The following is a 25,255-nucleotide window of genomic DNA, read 5'->3' on the forward strand; positions in this document are numbered from 1 at the left end:
TCACATACACACATTAGCTTACATATATGATGCACCAAAACCTGAGCCACTCATAAACAGTTCAGCCCCTCAGATCCTTCCAGTGTTCCTCCAGACTGTTCCATATGCCTTGGTTCAGTCCAATGGCAGCACGTGGCCCCCCCCCCCCCCCCCGTGTCCTACGTCACAACAATTCGTTCAATCCCACGCTCGCCTCACACCCTCAGGCAGGTTCGGGCCCTGGTGGTTCAAAAGTCTCACTCCATCCTCCCGTCTCGTCCTCTGTCTCCCTCTTATCCTTGTTCCCTCGATTTCTAACACGTATATCCTCTTAAGTCAACCTCTCCATATGTCCAAACCATTTCAGTTCCGCCCCTTCAGCTGTCTCATAGAAACTGTTCTTACTACCACCCGTCTCTCTCACCCTGTCATTTATCAATCGATCGACCCTACTCCCTCCACAACCTTTTCCCTTGCAGCACATCCAAGCTCTTCCTTACTTTTTAATGCAAGGCCCACGCCAAGCATACGCACAACACCGTCTGGACTACTGTACTATCATACATACCTACCATTCCTCTCAGACAGTGACTTCTCTGTCTATGCATTCCTCGTTGCATACGGTCTCCCTCACCTATCATGTGCCTTACTAAAGCATTCATAGTTCCATCTGCTACTTTGCTCACTTACAGGTATATACACACCACTTCCTCCAGGTTTTCTCCATCCAGACTTACTCTAACCACCCTCACTCTCGCTCCCCACTGCTAAACTTTGTAAACCTTGCTTTTAATCCTATCTACTCGCAGCTTTCTCCAGTCATACACTCTCCTAAACTCAAACTCAGGAACAGACTTACCTCACAAATCCCCTCGCCTCCACCTCTTTCCACAAACTTCAGATCTGTCTCTCTTTCCAAAGCCCTTACTTCCCTCACCATCCCAATTCATAAAGATCAAACAGCCATGGTAATGTCACCGTACCTTACCACAGACTCACCTCTACCTGGAACCCCTCATCTTCCTCTCTTCCTACACGCACACAGAACAGAAACTCTTCACTAGCCCTAATAGCTTTCCTCCCACAGTATATATTCGTAACACCTTCCCAAAGCATCTCTATGAACCTTATCATGCGCTTTATCAAGATTCATACACGCAATATATAAATTCTTCTTTAAGTATTTCTTATATATTCTTCAAAGCAAACACCTGACACACATATCTTCCCCTCCTGAAGCCATACTGTTCCTCATCAATCTGATGCTCTGTGCATGCCACCATTCTTAACCAAATTTCATCTCATGCAATGCTTTCACCACCTTTCTATTCATCTAAACCATTCGCCATGACTCGCTTCGCATACCTCACGTGCTAAACACCCACCTGCCATCCTGTCATCTAAAACGTTCAACATTCCCTCAAAGTACTCAATCTTCTCTTCAACTTTGCCTGTTACCACTTTCCCATTTACTCCCTTCACTGATGCTACCATTTGTTCTCTTGTTCTCCTCACATACAATTATGATGAAAATAAAAAAAAAAAAAAAATCGTTCGCGTCCAAGTAGTCGTTAGAGGCATTTCAGAATTAGCGATGTGGTGCGAGTGCTGTATTTGGACTGGCCGAGTTGTGTTCTGACTTGGGAGTTGGGTGTATTGACCTGGAAATTGTGTTTATTATGCTGGAACTGTGTATTGATCTGGATGTGTTGTGTACTGAGCTGGGAGTTGCGTGTATTGACTTCCGAGTTGTTTACTAACCCGCGAGTAGCGTGTAGTGATCTGGGAGTTACGTGAACTGAGCTGGGAGTTGTATGTACTGACCTGGGAGGTGAGGAGGCTGAGGTGGGAGTGGAGAGGGGTGGCGGGCAGGTGACGCGGTGTGAGGAAGGGCGTGAAGTAGTTCTCATCTTGCTGAGTGTGACTCTCCTCACCAGCGGCCAGGATCTGCCTACACCACACAAACATTTCGGTATATTATAAACACAGGCACAAGACAATGTTAAGATTAAATGTGAAGCCTCAGCATTTCTCAAATCTAGCTTGTTTTACAAGAAAAATTTTCGATTCCTTCCACAATCACCTTGGATAATTCTTTTCCTTCTTCAGCCAATTATTTTCAAATCCTGACCTTGATGAAGACTTTCGTCCACAAGGAAGAGCAATAGGGAGGTCATACACTCCGCATACCAACCATAGCCGTTATTTTACAGTGAAAAAGTAGAGTTCGACTCGACTACAATACCTCAAACATGAGTAAATTAGTAATTATCATAATTAATGAAATTGATAATTATAAATCATTAATATTATTATTCTTTTTTTTTCAGTTATAATCAGTTCGCAGCTTCCCATGTAACACTGGCCACATGCATAGAGTGTATGTGATCTTAGAATTATCATTAACACCTGAAGGAGTTAAAGATTTTTCGGTTGGAGGATATAGCTTACTTTGACGACCTTAAAGACCCTGGCAGTTGATAGGCCTAAAGCCCAAACAACCAACCAACCATGTAACGAGGTGCCGCCTGGAGCCGAAGAGGAATGGCCACAGGTGCTCACATCCATTCTCTAGATAACACGTATAATGCATCAAAACCAGAGCTACCATATCTATCTAGTCACATCCCTTACACGTTTCCGTGGTTTCCGCTGACCGCTTCACATGCCGTGGTTCAGCCCATGAACAGTGTGGCCGACCCCTTCATATTACATCGCTCGTCAGCAAAGTGATTTCATGATGGGTAGAGGACGTGTGGACCATGTGCTTGCTATGGAGAGGTTGTAGAAGAAATACTTGGAGAAAAAGAGGATCTTGCATGTGGTTTACTGACAACTGAGAAAGGTTGACGAAGATAATTTGTGGAAGATGATATCAAGGAAAGTTCGTCTGATGATATGGTAAGTCCTGCTGGTGTTGTATGGGCAAGTCTTGAACTCTAAATATGCTTAAGAACGGAGGGGGGTGGACGTGTTAAAAAATGCAATACCTGAGGGCAATGTGCTGACTGAGTAGGCTTGACATGGAAGGAATGACAGGATAAAAGAGATGTTTAAGAGGCATGACAGAGCGGACCTGGATCAGCGAAGAGACACCGGTGATATATGTCAGAAGAGGACAGAGCAATGGAAAACGAAAGACCGAAGAGACAGAAGGACTCAATGAGGCTATGAGTCGTCAAGGCCTAAACATTTGGGGGGTTGAGGTGTGTATGGAAAGAGGGAGTTGGAGACATGTGGTACACAAGGGGTGACTATTCTCCATGGGATGAGCCAAGGAATAGTCAAGTGTCTGAATTGTCCCTGGGGCTTGGCTATGGCTGGGAGCTCTGGTTTCGGTGCATTATACACGAGATAGCGCCAGTGTGGGTGAGAGAGAGGCCGCGCCTCTGATATTGGTAATACCATGTTAACGCGGGAAATGGCGAACGGGTATTGTGTGTGTATGCATAAATCATTCAGCAACAAGGACGATGCTGGACCACTGTTGTCTAAAAATGAGCCTCATGCTGTCTCTAAAACTGGGGCAACACCAACGAAATATTGTTGCAGACATAGCAAGAAACAAAATGGGCAACAACATGTGTAACAATCATGGCATCTTTATCCCTTAATACTGTTACGATGGTGTGGATCTAACTGAAAATGTCGGCAACATGAATTCGCTACATTATCAGCAATACTGTGACACATTCACGAACATGGCCACATTATAACAGGGAATAGGGCTGGTAACTTATATCTCCCGTTGATGAGGTTAATGTTGGCAACACTAGCAGTTTTGGTCCACTCTGCTAACAAATGCTAACAAAGTTCCTTTTGTAATTCCTTTGGTGTGGACGTGATTTTGAATATTGATGATCACACCACTTACCAACACGATGTTCCAAACAAGGATGGTGCTGGCTTACATCTGCTATTCTGCTTAATGCTTCATAAGTAATTTCTCAAGAGGAGAATGGAGAATGAATTTTCTATGAGCTGTAGCCAGCTTTGGCATCTATCTCCACCGTCTGTCCTCGAGCCACTCACCTCTGACAAAACACGTCTGAGGTACGAAATACTGGCCTTTACGTCGCTGTATGCAAAAATCTTTCACTAGAGGTGAGATTGGACTCTCAGCCAAGTGGCTACAGTTACAACAAAAGTCTATCCCAATCTAAGGTAACTTATCCGTATTATAATATCTATCGTATTAAACCACAAAAGAGTCAACTGGGAGCCTTAAACTTACGGGAATTACCCGTAACGCAAACCATCCCCCATGTATAGGAAGATTTTATTATTGCTTTCTCTCCACATCCATCGCACAGATTCGCTCTGCTACATTGTGACTTCCATCAATGGCCTGAACGATCGAAGTACAGATGGTGGAACCATCTGGTATGGAACCATCTGGTCCCCGAAGTTCGGCATTTTTTTTCCAGGCTTTGACCACAGGAAGAAAAATTCCAGCCAAGCCAGCGAAATAGCCTTGACAATTAACGCAGCAGAAAAAAAGTCACTATGTAATGTGGTGTCGGGAGCTAATAAGCAGTTATGCATTAGTATTTTCGGACCTTACTGAAGAAGGATGCCCACCATCCATTCCATGTTATCAGTAATTATACTTGTGCTCATTATATCAACACCTTTCCCTGAGCAAATGAATTACACTTAAAGAGAAGACGTGTGGAACCCGTGTTGCCATGGGACAATGACGAATCGGACACTCGTAGGCTGCCTTTCAAAGCACTTTCTTTAACGTCCAAATTTTGGCTGATCCTGCACTAAGAAAAATCAGTTTTGACAACGACGCCTTGCTGAAATAAATATATACAGCACTTCCTTGATGGTAATCATGAACATCGGTTAACCCATCCCAACAACCACGACCACCATTAACAGCCATTTGCCGCCGTTACCCCAGGATAAGTCATTCATTCCATTTGGCTTACTAACCCAAATGTCAACCTTACTTAAAATACTTTGCTTATAACTACCCGTGGTTTGTTGAATATGACATCCTTATCAATGTAAATAGAGAAAACTGGATGAGGGAGTTAAACAATCGAACTGTCATCATGAGCGTATATATTATTTCCGCGTATTGGCAAGCGTTATTATGAGAAATATCACTTTAGCGGCTTCCATCATCTATAGTGACAACAGGGAGCCTAGCATCTTCCTCGCGTTGATCAAACTCTCACCGTGTCCACAGGTAAACGATAAAAATCAAATGCCTAATCTTCAACTACTCAACAGCACGACAAAAAACGCGACCCAAATTTGGAAAAGCTAAGAAATGCTTCGAACAAATACTTTCACAAAACTTGCCTTTTTTTTTTACGGTGAAATTTCCAGACAGTTAAACCACCCCTAACAGTTTCCCTCATCTTCACTGTCCAGTGCACTACACCAAAAGCAAAATGTTTCCCTATAATTAGGTGCTTTAACATGGGAAAGAAAGAAAACACACAACAGTGAATATCCCGCCCAAAATATGAAAATGGATAAATTCTTTAGAGCAAACATAACAAAACTTATACACTAGTATATTACCATGAGCGACAGATATGACCCTAACTCAGATTCCCTGTGACAGATAGCAATGAAACCAGGGCACACCCACGGCAGCCCAGCCACGTTGTACCCTTTCAAAACAATCTCATTATCATTTCCAGGATCACCAATAAGAGCAATACCACTTACATGATCCGTGTCACGGCTCACTCACTGTCGTTCTATCCGGTAGGGTATCACTGTAAACCACTGGGCAAAAAAATTTTCTCTGACACGAATTTTACTATCGAACGTTAAGAGGATCGTCTCGTACGTTGACTCTGCGAGTAACGTTCCAGCCGCCAGTCAGCTGCTCCGCCGACACACCACTCGCGCCATTATAATTGCCACACACCTCCAAAAGCTACCACTCATACCTGTTTGTTTTCATATTCATCCCCTTTGATATTCAATCTAGATCATTCTTATTATTAAATATATATCAAGGCTACTCAAAGAATTTTGAATATTTCACTTCAAATGATTTCTAGCTCTGTATATAATTCGTTATCATTCCAAAATTCCTTATTCGACATTACATCACATAAACTCTGACGTCATGTCGTACGAGGCTGGAAACGTAACTAAGTTGTGTGAAAATTATTTATTTGTCACTATGAAGAGACATTTACCTAGTTCTAAGGAAAGTTCTGGGCTTTTGATTGTTGATACGATGTTCTTCTAATTCTTGAAATTTTCACAAATAAACAAGAAAGATTGACAAATACTTTCAAAGAAAAATCCTTGGAAACTCCTTCCATCTACGTCGGAACCACAACGTAAGGTGAGATGTTATCCAATAAGGCGTCTAAAATCTTACTAAATTTGTTCTCATTGGTTGATTTTGCATCATAGCATCTTACCGGCGAGGATTTCTAAATATCAACTTACACGATGACTTTTTATGATGAAATTTAGGGGAAAGCATTGATGCTATGCTTTTCTTCTCAGCTGAAATAATGACTGTGTAACATTAAATTTTTGTGCATAATATGAATAATGTTGCATACATATACATAGTGTGGACAATTGCTATGGTTCACTTTGGAAGATTTGACAGATCTCTTGAGCTACCTCTTCACCCTCCCACTCCACCCACGCACACACACATACACACACACCACTTCCCTACCACCCGCACACCTCACCCACAGACCTACCTACCTACCTGTTCCATCCAACAGTGTCGTTTATCTTCCCTCCCACCTGCTGTCCATCATACCCACATGGTCACTAAGATACTTTCCCTCGTACTTATGAAAGCCCTTGCTGATAATAAAGCAAGTTTCCATGGTTATTGTCACGTGTTGAGAAAAAGCATCATGGCGATCTTAATGGCATATTGAAACTACCTGTTTGCACCTAGCACCCTCCATCAGACTTGGTCTACACTAAGCTCTGTCCTCACCACAAAAGGCCGTGAGGAATGAGACTTGAAGATTATGAAAGATTTGGCACTATGATAATGAATATAATGATCACTTGAATCTCAAGAAACACCCTTCTTATTGTTGTATTTTTGCCTTCATTGGATATCTGATGCGTTAGAGATAGGCATCTTATGATCTTATGACTGAAGAAATAGAAATATGTTCAGACCTTGTAACGAATATCGCGAGCGGAATTAGATATTCCATAGTTAACCATGATATACTCCACTCTTTCGTTTTCTATTATTGCTATTTCCAGAGGCCTCAGATTACCATGCTCTTGTATTTCGAGGGGTTCCTAATTTTCATACATTATCTTCAGTGGTATTGGTTATCCAGCAAAATAGACGATCGACATGAAATGCCCTTGGCTCAGTGTGATGGAATAAAGTAACTATGCTAATGAGACTGACCAGGTATTTCACCACGATTTTAATGAGACTTTTTTGGCTATGTATTTACTGGGACTACAAAACATGATGTAGCTCAAGGACTTGGCAGTCACCATAGCAGTTGTTATTCCTTTATTAAGAATTAATGATTCCATTTTTTATAGTTTTCACAAATTGGGTTATTATGTATTTTTCTGGGCAAGTACTGCATTGCGTGTTTAAAAACTTTTCTGGTCTAAAATTCTATAAAAATCGTCAGTGGTCGGGTATATTGCTATTGCATATGGTATACATAATACTCACTTATTAGTTCTCGAATGGTCAGGTTACCCCTTCTATATCCTGCCCAAATTGAGACTGCAGCTCCCTCTTTACTTTAAAGTAAGTCTCCTTCCTCTGGTATTTCTTAAGCATTTTTTTTCTAACATCTGATCCTCATACCGTTCATATCTGCTTTCTAACACGACGTTCTTACTCTACATTCCACCTTTTCCCAAACATATTATGTAGACTTCATTTTACACAGTTCTACATACTCTGCTTCCTTTTCACGTCGGCCTTTGTTACCACTTCCCCCATGTTTTCTACAATGTCACCCCCTTCTGTCCTTTTTCCTCCGCACACTATTCATCTCCTAGAACATCATTTTGATCTCTGAATTTCATCGATCTCTTGTCCATCATCAATTTGCCTTTTTTTTTCAGCTCTTATACCATTCTCTTAACCTTCTGCCATATCTCCTGTGCTCATTCATCCCAGTTGGTAATGTGAAAGTGTGATTTCACTCATCCACAGATGAGGAGGTGAATATTGTAGGAAGACATCTGAGGAAGCGGATGTGCACCATTAAAAGAATCTTACCATTCAACTTTTATATCTGTTCTTCTTTGATCGATGAATATTATGGAGAAAGTAGATATGAAGTCAGCTAATGAAATGGAAATAACTTACTATGAATTTAAGCAACGGTTTTACCAGACATAACTTTTGAGCCTTGCATGACAAATGTGTTTACCAGGATCTGGGAGGATCCCACCAACCAATTTCCCAAACTTCTACCCATTTGTCAGTGGTCACTTTAGCTAGACTCTAATCAAGTAATACTTTTAATTTTTGTTCATCTTCTATTCTTTATATTTGAACCTAGGGATTGGGATATTATCTCAAAATTAAATTTTTTTCAGTTGCCTCCTTTAACTCATAAATTATTCCGTTACTATTGAATAACTGTTCCATAGGAACACTAATGGGAAGACGTGCGAGATACGTTTTAGCTAAATTGCTCGGACTTGGATACACATTTTGCTTCAATCCCAAACTACAGAATCATCATCTACCCCAGTTGTTTTCTCTTTGAGATACTTTTCAATGTTGATGAGTTCTTACATCTCAGTTTCAGACTCATCACTATGTGAAGCCAGTAGTGCATTCATTTAGTTCATGATTGATTTGGATTTGCTTATTTAAGCTAGTGATTCAGCTGGTTTATTCTCCTAGTGAGTTGCAACATATCTCCAATAATTTCTATTTCATCCAGTTCATCACAGACTCCACAGTGTTCCCTGAATACAATTTGTGACATATGAAGAGGAAAAGAATTTTGCTTTGTGTTTCAGCTTTGAATATTGCTAAAACATAAATGTTCTTAGTTATCAAGCCAGCAAATCTCATTGATAACTTTAATCAAATTGCTTCTTTCATTGTTTTATGTGATCATACACATCTGACATCCATGTAGCTAACGTGCAGATGTTGGAAAAAGATTTAGAGAATAATGTGGAATTCCACAAAAGTAGAAGTGGAAGCAGATGTCACATACATCACTACTCCCAATCACTCTTTCTTTCCAGCAGATACTATTCATGCAATTCCCTTTTTTGCTTGCATAGCAATTTAACTTCCTCATTCCCCTACTCAGTGCTCTTTCCCATTAGCCTAAATCTTACCTGAATCCCACATACTTCTATACAATTCAGCTTAGTACCATTCACTCCTATTTCACTCCCCACAATTCATGTACTATCAGTCTGCCACTTACCACCCAATCTCTCTTTGTATCTCAGCACACAAGTCTCTCCCAAGCTTGCTCACATTCACCACTTTTTTGTTCATTCTTGTCTCTATCAAGAAATTATCAGACATTCCATCTCCTGCCTTATTTGAAACACCCACTTCCAGCAACCTTTCCTTTACGCATCTGTCAATTTACATATAATCCATAAATGCCCATTGACCCTCACACTCTCTCCCACTTATACTGATTTATACTTTTTCTTAAACTACGTATTTCCAAGCATCTTCCCTCTTTCAGTACATATCTCAACAAGTCTTTCCATTCTTATCAACAACAGGAACCCCATATCTACAGGTTATGCACGCGAATTCCAATATGCAAGCACTATGCTTCAATTCCTTGCCTCAAGACTGCCAAAACATTCATCTCACAAAATGCATTCTCTTCTTCACTACCTGGAGAATGAGGACTATCCTTGAACACCCTTCCTTCCATTCTTTAAAACACTTTTTCATCTCATTCCTGACTGAAGGACTACTTCCTTCATTCTTGTGCTCTTCCTAACCTCCTGAGTATCCCTAAACTGCTCTTCCACCTTGCTTTTTACTTTGTTTTTCTCAGCCAAAACATTCAGGTTTCTATCATAAAAGATAACACCCATCTCTCCTTCTTTTTGTTCTGGTTACAGCCACTCACCCTTAATTATCACACTCTAAGCCTTCAAGGAAAAATCCTTGGTAGACTTATTCTTCTATTCCTACTTTTAAAAAGTGATGATATTGGGAGGAAGGATTTCCAACTTTCAACTCCCATCCCTCTTAGTTGCCTTCTATGACAAGTTAGAAATACCTGGTTAGTATTCTTTCTCCCCTATCTCCAAGGATTTATACTACAAGTAAACACTATTTTTGTTGAAATTTCTGATGTAATCTCACTATCATTGGGGACACACTCTAAACAAGAATGTTTACATTGAATGTAAGGATGATCATGATAGTGATCACCTCTATCTATAATAAAGAGAAGTTCCAAGTAAACTTTAATTGGAGCTACAGTAAGATTATTTCTGCATTACTGTTTCCATGATTTAAGGAAAATAATAATGGGCAAGAAAACATAACTTCATTTATGCATCTTTAATGTATAAAGGACCTATAAAAATATTCAATATCACATGTAAGTACACGAGAACTAGGAAGGACCACACAAGCCTATTACAAGATTTTCACTGCTTCTGCTGATCTATCATCAACTGCATCAAACACTGAAACCATAAGAATGACCTCACTTGATAAACTTTTGATACAAATAACCAAAAGCTATATGACTATTAAAGAAAGATACTCTGTATGTTATGGTAAAATCTTCCTTGAAGATTATATCTAAAAAGAAAAAGATGTACATTAAGGAATCTTTGGTTTGGATGTGTTGGAGTAACAAACAGGGTATGAGAAAAAGATATATAACCTTATATGGTTACTTACAGGTGGAAAATAGTAAGATGTCTGAACTGTTTATACAGTTAACTAACGACTCCAAGTAGAATGTTAGGGGTCCTTTAATGGAATATGAATACATTGGTTAAGGGTGTTAAACAGCACTTTGCTGCATAAGATAAAAATTGGTGCTAAGTGACACTTAGTTAACATAGCAACTTGAGCTAGGTAATGAGTGCCTTATCCTAAGTTCTGGCCTTAAAGTTGAGGATCAAGTTACTTCAGCTTTCAATAATCATATGGAAAAAGAGTTAACACTGTGGGTCCATTGTTGACAGACTAAATATGCTGTCATTTAACTCTAGCTTAGGAGTAAAGTTTCATTCCCTCTTGAAGGGAAGAAGGTAACTATGAATAAATCTGGAAAAAAGACTAGTTACCTCAAGAAAGACATGTACATAAAGAATGTCACACAAACTGTGTGTACATATTTGCACCACAAGTATAAATATTATACTGTAATGATGCAGTTTGAGATAGTCATTCATACGAAAAAAGATTCGGCTACATTCTCTTCCAAGACAGATTAAATTATTTTGTGCATTGATCACAACTCAAGTTGGAAGCCACACTTAATACTATCTGCGATATTTCCACCACAGAGAACACTAAATGAAAGCATGAAGATTCACTAATATCTGAATCAAGTGGCTTGTGAGGAAACCTGAACGAATAGCTTCTGCAGGACCTAACCTGCATGATCCCCAGCTCTTTCAGACCATATGAAAATCTGGGCTTTGCAGTGATCCAATTCCCCACAAATATACTACAAGTTAAGTCAGTTACCAATCTACCATTACTGAAACAAGTAGTAATGCCATTCTTTGATAGTGACTATATGGAATTGTCAGTATTTCTTATCATGCTGTCTTTTAACATAAGAAAAGTAAAACATGATTAGAAGAAGACTCAGTAATGAGTCTCTTGATTGTTTACTTTCCACACAGTTAACAGCTTTAACTGCGTTTCACTCCTGAATGCCCTTTGATAAAAATGCACTGTATGGGAGGTTTCCATTACATGCTTGTAAGCGTATACAGAAGCACCATTCTTGAACTTCATTCTGGGCTGAATCAAGGAAAACTATGAATGACCATATGAATAACAAGAGAGCTCCCATATCTCACACTGCAATAACAAAATCTACATGGCTATGCATTTTTATCACTTAAGAGGACGGCCTCATAGCCAACAGGTTTTATGTGGGCAAATAGTCATTAAATTCTTGTGAGAAGCTCAAACATCACTAAAATCAGTAGGAACTTTCCTGTCTTCTTCTTTCTCATCTTTTCTCTCTTCCGAAGGACTATCAATGTGAGGGAGCTCTAGCGAAGATAGATTCACCTTGGCATTAATGTCTTCCATCACAGGCTGGAAACTGGGATTATCATTAGCAAAATGTGGGTTTTCAGCAGCAGTATAAGCAGGTGGTAGGACAGACTGATCTGACCAAGATGATGGAGATTCCTGAAGAAATGCAGATGTAGATTCTTCATGCAGAGAAACTTCTAAAGGCACAGGCGACCCAACTGACGAGGTATGTGAAGATGAGTGAACAATAGGAAGCTCAGTTGTGTAGAACTCAACTGGCAATGCACATGCACCCCATCCTAATGATGGACTCAAGTCTTCATACCTGCAGAAAAAAAATAATGTATAATACTTGTGAATGACAATAAATCTCATCTGCAATATCTCAATGAGAGTTTCTATAATAACATATGGACTGCACGCATCTTTAATTAATGGCAACATTTTGAAAACTACTATTGATGGAGAACCAGGCCATGTGAAATGTCTGGGGTAAACGATGGAAAGGTCTGTGGGGCCTGGATGTGGATAGGGAGCTGTGGTTTCTGTGCATTACCCATGACAGCTAGATACTGAGTGTAAACGAATGTGGCCTTCTTTGCCTGTTTTCCTGGTGATACCTTGTTGAAGCAGTGGGTAGTGATGCTGTTTCCTGTGGGGCAGGGGTGTGCCAGAAATGGATGAAGGCAAGCAAGTATGAATATGTACATATGAATATATGTATATGTCTTTGTATGTGTATATATGTATATGTGCATGTGTGGAAGTGTATGTATATACATGTGTGGGTGGGTGGGTTGGGCCATTCTTTCGTCTGTTTCCTTGCGCTACCTTGCTAACGCGGGAGACAGCGACAAAACAAAATAAAATAATAATTAATAATGATGTGTCTGTATATGTATTTATGTGTATATGTTGATATGTATATGTATACATATGTATATGTATGTAAATGTGCGTGTATGGACATCTATATATATATATGTGTGTGTATATAAGTGGATGGGCCATCCTTCATCTGTTTCCTGGCACTACTTTGCTGATGCAGGAAACAGCGATTAAGTATGATAAAATAAAAATTAATATATGCATGCAACTGAATGATTTGGAGTGATGTGGTATATGAGGTTCCCATGCTGTCAGTGAGCTGAAACAGGGCATATGAAATGGTCGGGAAACCATATAACATTCAGTGGGACTTGGATGCTGGAGGTGAACTCTCATTTCGGTGCATTTAAAGTGACTGCTACAGAGGCTGTCAATCATCTGTTCCTGGTGCTACCTTGCCAAGATGGGAGATGGCAATCAAGTATGTATGCATGTATGAAAAAGAAAACACTGTATGCCTCTTACCTTGGTGGTTTTTCACTGAGGACGGAGTAATAGTCTGGAGGAAGGCCATCAAGCTTGAGGATCTGCTCATAGGTTGGGGGTTTGTCTTCAGGATCAGGTAATGTTGGACCTCGGGAGGACTGTGAAAATATTACTACTGTAATTACGAATTTCAGTAAGTGTAAGGAGATATTATTTAAATACATATACAAAAGTATCATTCCTAACTGTGAGTGGTAAAAGTGAAAATGTGCATGGATCTCTTTTTATACTGTAAAAAAAATTAGTCAGTGTAATAAATTTTTATGTAAAAGGCTCATACATACCAAAATGCATTTATACGCAATTTATATCATATATCTACTATATTTTGCTTATAAACTGAAACCTCCCCAAAGCATCAGGAAAAACACATACAAATCAATTTCACCCATAAAATTGCATAAACTAATTACATATGTTTATGCTGAAAAATCTTTAATTTTCCTTTGAGAAAAACTAGACAAATTTAATATATATACTCTCTATCTCTGATGCTCCTTCCCTCTTGGAACTCATTTAGCAAATGAGTCCCCACTTATCTGTCCATACATGCCTCACTCACATACACTATTCCATGCATTCTTCCCCAGTTTCTCTCCCTCAAGTGCTCCTCCATTCTATTTCCCAGTGTCACATGTGGTCTACCTCTCAAACCAACCCCTTAACTATACTATCATACACTCTTCTTGTAAACTCCCCCTCTTGGAATCTTTCTATATGCCCAAACCACTCTAAAGTAATATGTTTTATCCACTAAACCACTCAAAAATCATTCACTTTGCATTCTCTGCCATACCAAATCTCTCATACACTCCGCCATTATGTTTTTCATTCCATCTACTACAGATAATAATCACTGCTACAGAAATCATAATAAACTGGGAGTCATTAGGATGCAACATAAAAGGCTGGCAAAGTTGGCTGATCTCATATCACATCAAGGAAAGTTCCAGAGAAAGAATGTGCTTTATGAAAAACAAAGTGAATTACCAGTTATCAACCATAAATGAGTATGAGTGCCATGAATCTAAGAGCTTCCTACTACAGCCAGTGCATAAGCATGTAGTTAACTTTAGCAAATTAAATCAGATGGGAAAACCAGTGATCAGGAAATGCAATATATATGAACGAATCAGTCTCAGTAGTGAGAGACTGGAGGTGATAGAAGAAATTTGTTATCCGGGAGTCAAGTTCAGTATAGATGGTGATGTGAAAGATGAAGATGAGAGTAGTCTTGCAAGAGGGAAAAAGTAAAGGTGCACTAAAGGCTCTACTAAATGGAAAAATACTTGAGTCTATGAATGTGATACATATTTTTCTATAGATCAAGATAAGGTTAAAGTAGAACAGTAGAGATGGTTAGCTTATACAGGATAGATGGAATTAGGATAGACACAGTGAAAAATGAAGAAGAGATGGATTTACCATATGAAAGCAAATCCTCAAAAAAAGGTACATAGATGAGTCTTTTTATGATCATAAGGCCATGGGGAATAATTGTCAGATGACCGGCTAGGTCAAAAAGGTATATATTAGCACAAGTGATGCAACAGTAACAAGTTGAAAGGTAGCCTATAAAAAGACAGATAGATATTGAGAAAGAATCAATCAGGGGCTCAGGATATTTAGCTGAGGATGCAAGAGGAATGATTTGCGATCAGATGCAATGGAAGCATTTTGTGTATGGAGATGGCATGAAACGAGATGCTGGTGTCAATGCACAAAGTGAAAAATCAAAAAGCCTTTTAATAAGTGTGGGAGATCATGTTTCACTTACACAAGCTACACTTGGGTTGAGGATCTGTATAAGTAATTTAAGAGGTAGTGCATAAACTGATCCATCCCAAGAAACTGGAAATCCCTTAAATAATGATGGTAAAATGAATACCCAATAACACTTCATCTTTGAATATCATCTAATGTTTGACATAGTTAGCAATTTAATCAAGTCCGAGAAAAATATTACATAATCTATTAAAGCTAGTGGCAGAAAAGAAAGAAAATGAAGGAAAAAATTCCTGGAAATACCATGAAAATAAATGTGCAATTCAAACCAATCATCAAGCTTTAGGAATGAGTCAACAAATTATCTGCATTCAATAAAATCTAACAATTTAGTAGAGCTAATCATCACATAAATCAAAAGAATAAGCATGGATATACGCATCAGTGACTGACTTGGCTCCAAATATGAGAAAGGGACTCATAGTATTAGCAATCTCTGCAAGAATAATGGAATTCCAACACAGTTAAACAAAAAGCTGTTCTGGACTTAAATCAGGATTTATATGACTGCATGATTAGGATCAATCTTCAATACTCAGGTAATGATTAAGAAAATAACCCATTCATCATGTAGGATCTAGATCCAGAGTAATCTAGCAAAACCAGAGACCAAAAACTAAAGTGAGATGTATGTCTGTTAAAAAATGAGGTAGTGATCAAGAAAATTATGAAAGTTGCCGTCTTTGATAAGTATTTGAAATGAGAAATGAAATTTTTGAGATGATAAAAAAATACATATATAAATGATATACATATACATTTGTACACATAAAGGTTTAATCATTCAACATATATAGCAATCATGATCTGAAAAAACTAGTATAATAAAAAATTCAACATGACATAGCAAGGCCATTGATCTGAAACAAGAGTTTCACATGCATGAGATTAACTTATCTTTGAAAGTGTAGTGACAATGAAAAAACACTGTAATCCATTAATATATGAATGAAACCACCAGAAGATCAGTGGAGTCTGATTAAAATGTTTCAGCAGAGCTAAACAAAGCAAAGTTCATAGAAACATATAAAGATAATATGTATGGATGTAAGATTTGGCTCCATCTTCCAACAGACTAAGAACATGTGTTTAGTCATAATTCTAGACAGGTATAAGATGTATGTCATAGATCAGATTCCTATACGGATGCAGGATTAGTGTAATAAGTCTGGGTTAGTGCCCTGAAAGCATGTGCCATTTGTATGGTGATTGAAGTTTCTACATGGGTGCTTAAACCACATGGTGAGTCAGGATCCAAAAGGTGCATAGATGTGAGCTGGGTTAGGGTCCTAGAAGGGCACTGAATCTGTGATAGGTCTGGGTCTTACAAGGACAAATGTAGTGAGGGTCCCATAGGGTGTAATGGATCAGAACTCTTCAGGAGATATGGCACCTCTCTGGAGGGTTAGGACCCTACAGGGAGTAATAATCTGAATGGATGAGTCTTATAATAATAAAAGATAACTGTGATGGGTCAGAGTCCAACAGGGGAATAGGAACTGTGTGGTGAGGCTGGATTTTAAAGCCTGTGTAGTGGGTTTGAATCCTACTTGGTGACGTTTCAGGGTCCTAGATAAAAGAAGACTTTGTGAGGTGGCTCAAGATTCTACAGGGGTAAAGACCTTGTCTGATAAGCAGAAGTCCTTGAGGAGTGCAAGACTAGTAAATTGCAACAGGGTCCAACCAGAGTGCAGGACCTGTATGGTGGATTTGAAGGTGGGTTTAAGGTCTTACAGGGATGCAGTATGGATGTTTAGGAATGTTACCTAAAAGCAGAGGTTTTTATTTTTACTGCTTTGAGTGGCTAATTCACTGTGCATAACAGGTTCATCCTATGAGCCATAGTGAAAAAGGATTAAAGAGGTTACAAAGGATCTTTGTCACATCCCAGTAGGCAGATAATTATGACATAAACTGTTACAAGCATGGTTCATTACATAAGCTCACAATCTTTTATGTACTAAATTCATCTAGATGCAGAAATGGATACAATCTCAAAATTTCAGGGGGTGTGTCATTTCCTGAAGATCTGTTTGGACCTATCCCTAAAAGATGGTATTATTTTACAATATCATACAGTGTTCAAGTGTATGTCAATTTATCTTGCTAAAAAATTTACAATTTAATTTTACAAGTGCCAAAACCAATAGTACCTATAGCCAACCCTTTGGATAAGTGAGCTCTTGTAGTCTACTGATCTTGTTACTTTCTCCATATCTGTCTTACTTGACACATTTCAGTGTGATGGAAAATGGACCTAACAGTGCTAATTTGCACTCTGGACTTGAACTTTCTTCAAACAGGTCTGTCAGCCGCTTTCTAATACAGATTTACTAATTTTGGTAACCCAATGCCTGTGTCCAATAGTATTTCTATCTAGTGCATATTTGGCTAAAGCATCATTTTTATCATGCTTCCAAAGGCCTATGTCTGAGGGAATCCACAGCAATTTGTAGTGATTGTTAACAGTTATGCTTGCATATGTGTATCTGGCTTTAAAGACTAACATGTTACCATCCAATCCCAAGGTAATTAGGGCAATTAGTGAGGAAAAAGAATAAGAGATAAATAAAATGTCTACAGGCAGTGGTTTCAACAAGCTCTAGAGCAATGAGTTATGGCAACACTTCAATTTGTAGGGTATGCCCAACTGTTTATTCAAACATTCTTCTCTAATCTGTTATCATTATATTGGGTTACAATAGCAGCACTTCCAACCCTCCATAAGGCAAAGTTGAGAAAGCCATCAGCATAGATACTTTGTGTTTTGTTATTCTGTCTGGAGTGAAAATTGTGCTTAATCAGTTTCTTTGTTGAATAAGTAGGTATGGAGGTGTCAAAGTTATGTAACAGAGAGGCGGAAAGTGACGGGCTGTTTTCCTATTTTTTTGCAACTTGCACTCTAAAAGTATCGAGAGACTGTTAGTTGGACTCGCTTGTCTTATGAAGTACATGCTTTAACAATTACGCACAAACATTATTTGGTTGCCAATTCCCGATACTTCAATCTTATCATGAAACTTCAAGTATTCCATCCATAACGATAGATATACCTAGTTCTTTCCGCGTATTTAGTAAAAGAGCTAAATGAAGTTCTTAAATTCTAATTTGCACTTTTTCATGTCCATCAATATTGACCTTCATTGTTGTTCAAGACAAAATCTTATGCGTGATAATCTATCTGATATGTTATTAAAGCCATATATATATATCCCCGCCAGACGACAACCAACAGACACCTCTCAAGCCACATTTCATTAAGTCGTTAGGCTGCTTTTCACTTTTTTTTTATGGTATCCAAGACAGCACGAGACTGTACACCTCATAACTGCTACCGTCGGGTAGTCATTCTTCAACCAGTACCGAGAGAAAGACAAACACCAGGGTTAGCTGTGGGCGAACTCTCTTGTCCCAGATGCGAACGCTGTCGTACCTTTGTATATTCAGAATGTCTGCAACGCTAACCATTGCATCACTTTACCGTGGAAATTAGTTTGCAATATCTATGGCTCAAAGCATACAAAGTTACATTACTTTCAGTCGGTAATGCGTTTCGGACGTCATAAACACCTGTGTAGTTTTTTACGGATCTGATGTCTCAGGTGTTTTACGACTGCGGTTCTGCTGGGGTCCTTAAAAGTCATACGTTATATGGCAGTTAAGTTGACGAACGTGATCCTGAAGATTACTGGTTACAATGATGCCTGGGATTTTACATACATACTTCTTTGTAGATATCGCATGCAGCAGTCTGGAGAATTTGATTAGTTTAAGGTTTACAGAAGTATCCAATCGCTAACCTGACTTATGTAGTAGACACACATCCTTGGGATTACGTAAATGTGGTAGGGGACATTGCATAAACTTTACCCAAGGGATCCCGTAAGTGGAGACTGGGGGACGGCATAGTTGAAGTCTGGAGTGATATACTTGTAGCCTGGGATTAAGGGTAGCATATAAGGATTATGTGACCATAGCATGGGGGAATACAGAGCCTACACATATATAATCACTGTAATTGAAAATGTTACCAGGAGATTAATTATTCACATATATGTTGCCCGAGGAAATTCCATACTCATACAGCCTGATAGAAATTAATCATGTAAACTGGGGAAGTTAAAAAGTGCAGTCTGATGTATACTCAAACCTAGAAGTATTATAATATGAAACAAGGGATTACAAAGTGTAACCTAAGACATTAAATTAGTATGGCTAAAAATATAAGTGACGTATATCCTGGGGAATACGTTAATATAACCAAGGAAATAATACTGATGGAGCCTTGGGATTCAAATAAACTGAGGCCAAAAAAATCGTCTAGGAGTGACAACCCTATTTGTAGGATTACATAAAAGGAGTTCACAAAAACAACTGGGCTACTGCATGTCTGGGACTGACATTTGCTCATATGGCTATTGCACATGTCTGGGCGACCGACACTAGCTGTCTGTATAGTAACTAGCACAAGTCTGAATGAGACTAGCTATCTGTAAGATACTTAGGTGCAGCTGGCAATATCTTCTATGCAATCGCACACGTGTGTGATCGACACTAGAGACTGAAACAAGCTGTCTGGTGGATACATAGGTGCAGTTGAGACTGACATTAATTGTCCATGGGATTACATAAGAACAGCTGAGAAAACCTATTCAAATGACGCCCGAGGATTATTTACCAGTAATTTACAAAAGAGTGAAAGTTTCGGTATGAAGGCTTTGGTATATCTGCCCTTAGGAATTTACCATGATGCAGCCTGGAAGATAAAAATGCATACAAGTAGGTAAGCTATGGGAAATAAGTAGAGGGTATATATCTGGCGAATGCTACTGGTGATATAAGGAACCAAAACCTAAAGAATATGTCAATCCCCGTAATCAGCACGAGTTTATAAACTGAGAAATAGGAGGAACTCCCAGTAGCTCGTATGCAAAACAGTCCGGAGAGTCTATGATTTATATCTTCTATTATTCATAAAAGGTAATAAGCTATCTATATCATTAGATACAATTTAAAAAATTCGTATATACATTTCTACGGACTTACGTAACATTTAGCTAACATCTCCGAGAATTTCATTATATATACATACATATATATATATATATATATATATATATATATATATATATATATATATATATATATATATATATATATATATTAAAAGGGATAGCGCAACGTAGATTTTACTAGCATCGTAGTACGGAGATACGACGCAGGAGTTAGTGTGTGCCGACACAAGGACGCGCGGTAGCCTTAGTCCTTCAGACACCTAACCCATTTTTCATGCAACTAGTTGTTTGTTCGCACCTTCCCCTTACCTATACTTTCAAGTGCAACCATCTACCCCAGTTCAGTAACATTTCCTCCTAATAACTGCTATTTTCATTCTATTACACAACAATACACTCGAAACGTCGCTCATACCAGCAAACTCAACCATACAACTCCTAACACTCATGCGAGACGGTAATAAACTAAACCACACCTACCACCAATATGACTCATTACCTTACCTTACCGTAGTAAGGCCACCATATTACTGCCACAAGGCTCACTATCGGACAAAAATAAACATCCGCATCTACCACTTCACCAACAGCGCTCGCTACCAGTTTGTAGTAACCAACATGTTACAACCAACACGTCACGAATGGACAGTTGTCAACTCGACCTACCAACGACAGAACTCTCTACCAGACAGTAAACTCAATCATATTACCAAAAACTACACTTACAAACTACCAGACTTCTCAAGTAGCTTTTTACGCAAACTAAGGACCATCCCATTAACCGACTGTATCTATATACTACTGTCACCCTCATAGACTATTTGACAGGCACTATTTTACAATCATTTAAAAAAAAATGTTTAAAGAATACATGCTTATTTCTGAGGGGCAAAATAGTGTGAATAAGTATTGTATATTCTTTGAAAGAAAAAACTTGACATGATTACAATTGTTATTCATTACAACAGGAATAAACCGCCTGAATGTGTCTTCTAACTACACAGGCCAAGAGGATGCTTACTATAACAAGACAAACACATTAGGAAGGGTTGGCAATGTTTTTGTATAACAAAGGGGCATCGGTCCGGCGAGCGCGGGAGGAGCAGGGATGCTTGGTGGGCGAGCTAACACCTTCTGTCAAGGTCCCAGAGCACGCAGTGAGTCTCATGATGTCAGCCCATTGTGCCTCTCCTTCATTATCATGATCTCATGCGGCCTCCGATAAACCCATGTCAGTTTCTCGCTAAGAATAAATTGTATCTATTACCCGGTGACTGATTTACCTTACATCAAGGTTCTTGATTCAAATGAAACTCTTTATCAGTCGTACAACCAGAAAAAGCTTTTGATATTTTGGCCGATGAAATTAACGATACTCTCTAATATTAGAAAATACACTTTGTCTACGTGTATCAGTTTCATAACAGCGTGATGAACGTTAAGGGCTAGCCAGATTTCTTTAATTTGGTCCCAAGGACAGATGTAGCCTGCACACGCACACTTCAAGCCGTGCCGATATGTGTCAATTCAGAGAGAGGAAACGAGCACGGCAAATTGTACCTTACCAATATGCTTACCGCTGTCATACACGGGGTAATTAACAGAGGTAAGTGTGTTTTCAATTAAAAAAGCTGTCGCGCCTTTTACATAGTCTGTTACACCTAGTCTTCCCCAAGGTCTTCTCTGCAGCATGGAAATATAGCGCAATGTCTACTTACGCCTGAGATGTGCTTAGCATAAACAGCTTAAACTGAGCTGGGCTTACACGTAACACGGAGCGAATTCCTAGGAATGACTAAATACTCAGCTGACCACTAAGTTCAGGATGTTCCCTATTATCACTATATCTCTGATACCTTTATATGAAAATCATACAGCATTCTGTTACACACAAACTTTTCTACCAACCAGTGCCGTATATTATCAAGGATCAAAGTAAGCTACTGCTTACCCTACAAAATTAGCATCCAGATTTCTTTAGTCAAATAAATGTTTTCTCTCAAAATCAACCATTCATTTGTTTGGTCACAAATATAGTCCCAATTCAGTGCTTAGGCTTCCAAACGTGACCCTGCATTTGCAATAACGAGGAATGAATGCTTCTTGACCTAATGCTGTGCGCTGTTAATTTAAAATGGAGTCGGACGCTCCATCCCTTATCAGTAAATGCGTTCCATCAGTCTAATATGCTGTGAAAAGCATTATTCTTTCTTTTTACTCTAACATTAATTGAACCGAAAATATTTGCACAAAAAGTAGTTAGAAAGATTTGCAGCTGGACAACCCAGCAGACGTTCCCGGTAGCACTTATCCCCCACTATCCCCATTTGGTGTTGGCTCCGGCCAAATCAGCTTACATTCACGTGGTGTTGCGATCTCTTGTGTGGATTTTTCTATTTACCTTGAAAATGGACTGGCTTGAAAAAGACATGCTTGGGATTGGTGCTCGACTTTGTGATTAATTTCAATGCCATCTGTAAAGAGCAGCTTCTGTGCTTTTAAACGTATAAAAACTTCCTAGAATTTCTTAGGGTCACGAACCCTTTGCTCTCGTGTAAAGTATTAATAAACCTTTAAAACAAGCTTAAAGTTTCATACAAAATGACTTTGTTAAGCAAGAAATATAAATAATACTAAATTTAGAATGGTAAGCTGAATACAATTCCATTACTTTATGTAGTCTTTGAAATGAATTTATGAGAAATACATCCGTTTCTTGTCATTGCTAACTCAGCATGTCAACTTCAACGGCAGCAGACAAATAAACTAACCACAGTTTTTTTTTCTTTTACTTTACTACACTCCCCTGCTATCAGCCAAACTGCAAAGCAACGAACGAATTTACAACAAATTAGGACAATGGCCATCTGGGCAACACCTGGTTAGCTGCACCCACTCCTATTCATGTAAATGAGCGTCCCCAGCCAAGGTTACTGCTCTGAGGCTGGTGGCAGAGGAATGCACGTGTATGGGCGGTGGGATAGGGTGCGGCAGACCTTGGTCCTATGCGACTTTTCATACCTCAGGCTAACATACAAGGGAGCCAAATACGCAATAAATCTCCGGGAGTGTGTCTTTAGGAAGAGGTCGTCAAGTATACTTTCTTACATAAGATCTTTCTACTGCATGGTTTATTTGACTTGCTAAACCTGTAAGCACTGTGTCGGGTATCAGTGCTAGCTGTGCTGTCAAAAATATATGAAATATTTTTTCGTTGATACATCAACTCATTCCTCTAACCAACAGTACACTAAATACTACATCTAACAACTCACCAACTATAAATACCGCTTATAATACCCTTAGAAATATGAAATACGAATTCAAAAATCTATATACCACTAACGACTAACACCTTATAAAACCCGAGGTCAAAGTAGATACATTTTCCTACTACCCAACCAACACTACTGCCACCTCCTAACTAACATACGTATCCTCTAACATCCTTGATACTACGATACTACTATACCGTTAAGTATTAACAATCTCAAACAGTGCATCAGCATCCGCATTTATGATTACTCACTACAATAACTAACCACAAGTTATTCCTGCTATCTAAGGCACAGATCTGCCCATAAACCATAAGTAACAACCCAAGTGCAGAATATATCACCTCCAGTCATTTCATAGTTATGTTACTGGGAAAAAAAATGAATATATGAGGCTTTAAGTTTGACAATTCCCATTCTCTAACATTACACTACATCTACACAGTTCTGTGGTATCCTATTTTCTGTCGTTCAGTGCAAAAATATGAAGGAAAAATCGTATGTGAACAGTGGGTTTAGCATGCAACGTTACTAAACAAGTAAATTTCGCATAAAAAAAAAACTTTGGAAGGAAAGTGATGAGGACGGGCGAGGTGGAACAAGAAGCAGTGTACTTTACCATATAATAACCAGCACAGCCCGACCAGGGGTCCTGTGTGTGCCTTGCTCCACTGGGCAGGGTAATGGTACAAATTATCACAGATGACGGTCCGAGCAAAACCGTAAGTGAGGGACCGTTACAAGGTTGTGGCATCCGATGTATTGCCATAAGTAACGATGATAACAATCAAGGAACAGTTACCACAAACCTTAAGAGCAAACATCTTTCGTGTGAACTTATGCATTATTGTTAGTCTCTTCGCCAATTGCTCATACGCAGACACGTGGATGACGTCACAAAGGAGGAGGGGAGCGCTCCTTCACCATTGGCCAGTTCTGTCTGTTTGTTATGCCTTGTGGTGCTGCCTGGGAGTCGCCCGCAGCTACAAACTTCATTCTCAAAATAAACTCGTCACCATTACACAAACACTTCTTAATATTCAAGAAAGGATGGTTATTTTCAGCGTTGGCTGCTGCGTAACTTGTATACCAAACCACCATTAGTGATCTCAAAGAGTTTGAAACAAGACATGAAACTCGTGTAGCTGATCTAGAGGACTTTCCGAATATAAGACTATGTTTTTTCCGCTGTCGTATGGCATAAAACGCCTTGGAGAGGATGAGATGTAAACATATACTAAGACGATATACAATAGTTTAAGGAACACATTTTTCACAGGTGCTTGGCCCGAGTCGTCTGTGTCAAGGGGTAAACTGATTCCTTGTATGTATGTATGTGTGGGTAGAGAGGGAGGGCTTCCTGGCCTTCCCGTTACAACCGCGACCTTGTAGCGCCATACGCACCCTTTACGGACACAACCCGCCCAAGGACCCGACGCTACACCCAGACAGGACCTAGTGCCCCGCACCCTCAAGGTACCTGATAGTTGCTGGATCCAACTGGTGCTTTGACCATCGAGGACAGCAGGGAGATCCCTTTGTCCGTGTTGTTAGACCAACGTTGATTAGCTCAATAAAGTAGTTTAGACTACGAAATTTTCTCCCCTAACACATACAAGCACACACCATTACGGGCGCACCTG

At 39.2% G+C, this 25,255-nt stretch overlaps 2 protein-coding genes and 1 long non-coding RNA gene across 11 annotated transcripts in view; 1 reads left to right on the top strand and 2 right to left on the bottom strand.

Moving 5' to 3' along the window:
* LOC139753395 (uncharacterized) overlaps window positions 1-5,825 on the bottom strand; it is an 89,196-nt gene extending 83,371 nt beyond the window's left edge. For both annotated transcript variants that reach the window (XM_071669845.1, XM_071669844.1), the window contains exons 1-2: window positions 5,671-5,825; window positions 1,804-1,930 (exon numbers count right to left, since the gene is read on the bottom strand). In XM_071669845.1, the coding sequence (XP_071525946.1) occupies window positions 1,804-1,930; window positions 5,671-5,672 (129 nt within the window). In that variant the 5' untranslated portion in view covers window positions 5,673-5,825. The remainder of the gene's footprint in view (window positions 1-1,803; window positions 1,931-5,670) is intronic.
* The window catches only part of LOC139753397 (uncharacterized), a 49,907-nt gene extending 28,304 nt beyond the window's left edge, over window positions 1-21,603 (top strand). Inside the window, exons 2-3 of the long non-coding RNA XR_011713705.1 lie at window positions 16,888-17,038; window positions 21,306-21,603. This is a non-coding gene — a long non-coding RNA (uncharacterized lncRNA). The remainder of the gene's footprint in view (window positions 1-16,887; window positions 17,039-21,305) is intronic.
* The window catches only part of LOC139753396 (uncharacterized), a 220,883-nt gene continuing 206,105 nt past the window's right edge, over window positions 10,478-25,255 (bottom strand). For all 8 annotated transcript variants that reach the window (XM_071669854.1, XM_071669849.1, XM_071669847.1 and 5 more), the window contains exons 4-5: window positions 13,517-13,635; window positions 10,478-12,488 (exon numbers count right to left, since the gene is read on the bottom strand). In XM_071669854.1, the coding sequence (XP_071525955.1) occupies window positions 12,089-12,488; window positions 13,517-13,635 (519 nt within the window). In that variant the 3' untranslated portion in view covers window positions 10,478-12,088. The remainder of the gene's footprint in view (window positions 12,489-13,516; window positions 13,636-25,255) is intronic.

The sequence above is a fragment of the Panulirus ornatus genome, chromosome 14 (genome assembly GCF_036320965.1).
Source record: "Panulirus ornatus isolate Po-2019 chromosome 14, ASM3632096v1, whole genome shotgun sequence".
Taxonomy (NCBI): Eukaryota; Metazoa; Arthropoda; class Malacostraca; order Decapoda; family Palinuridae; genus Panulirus; species Panulirus ornatus.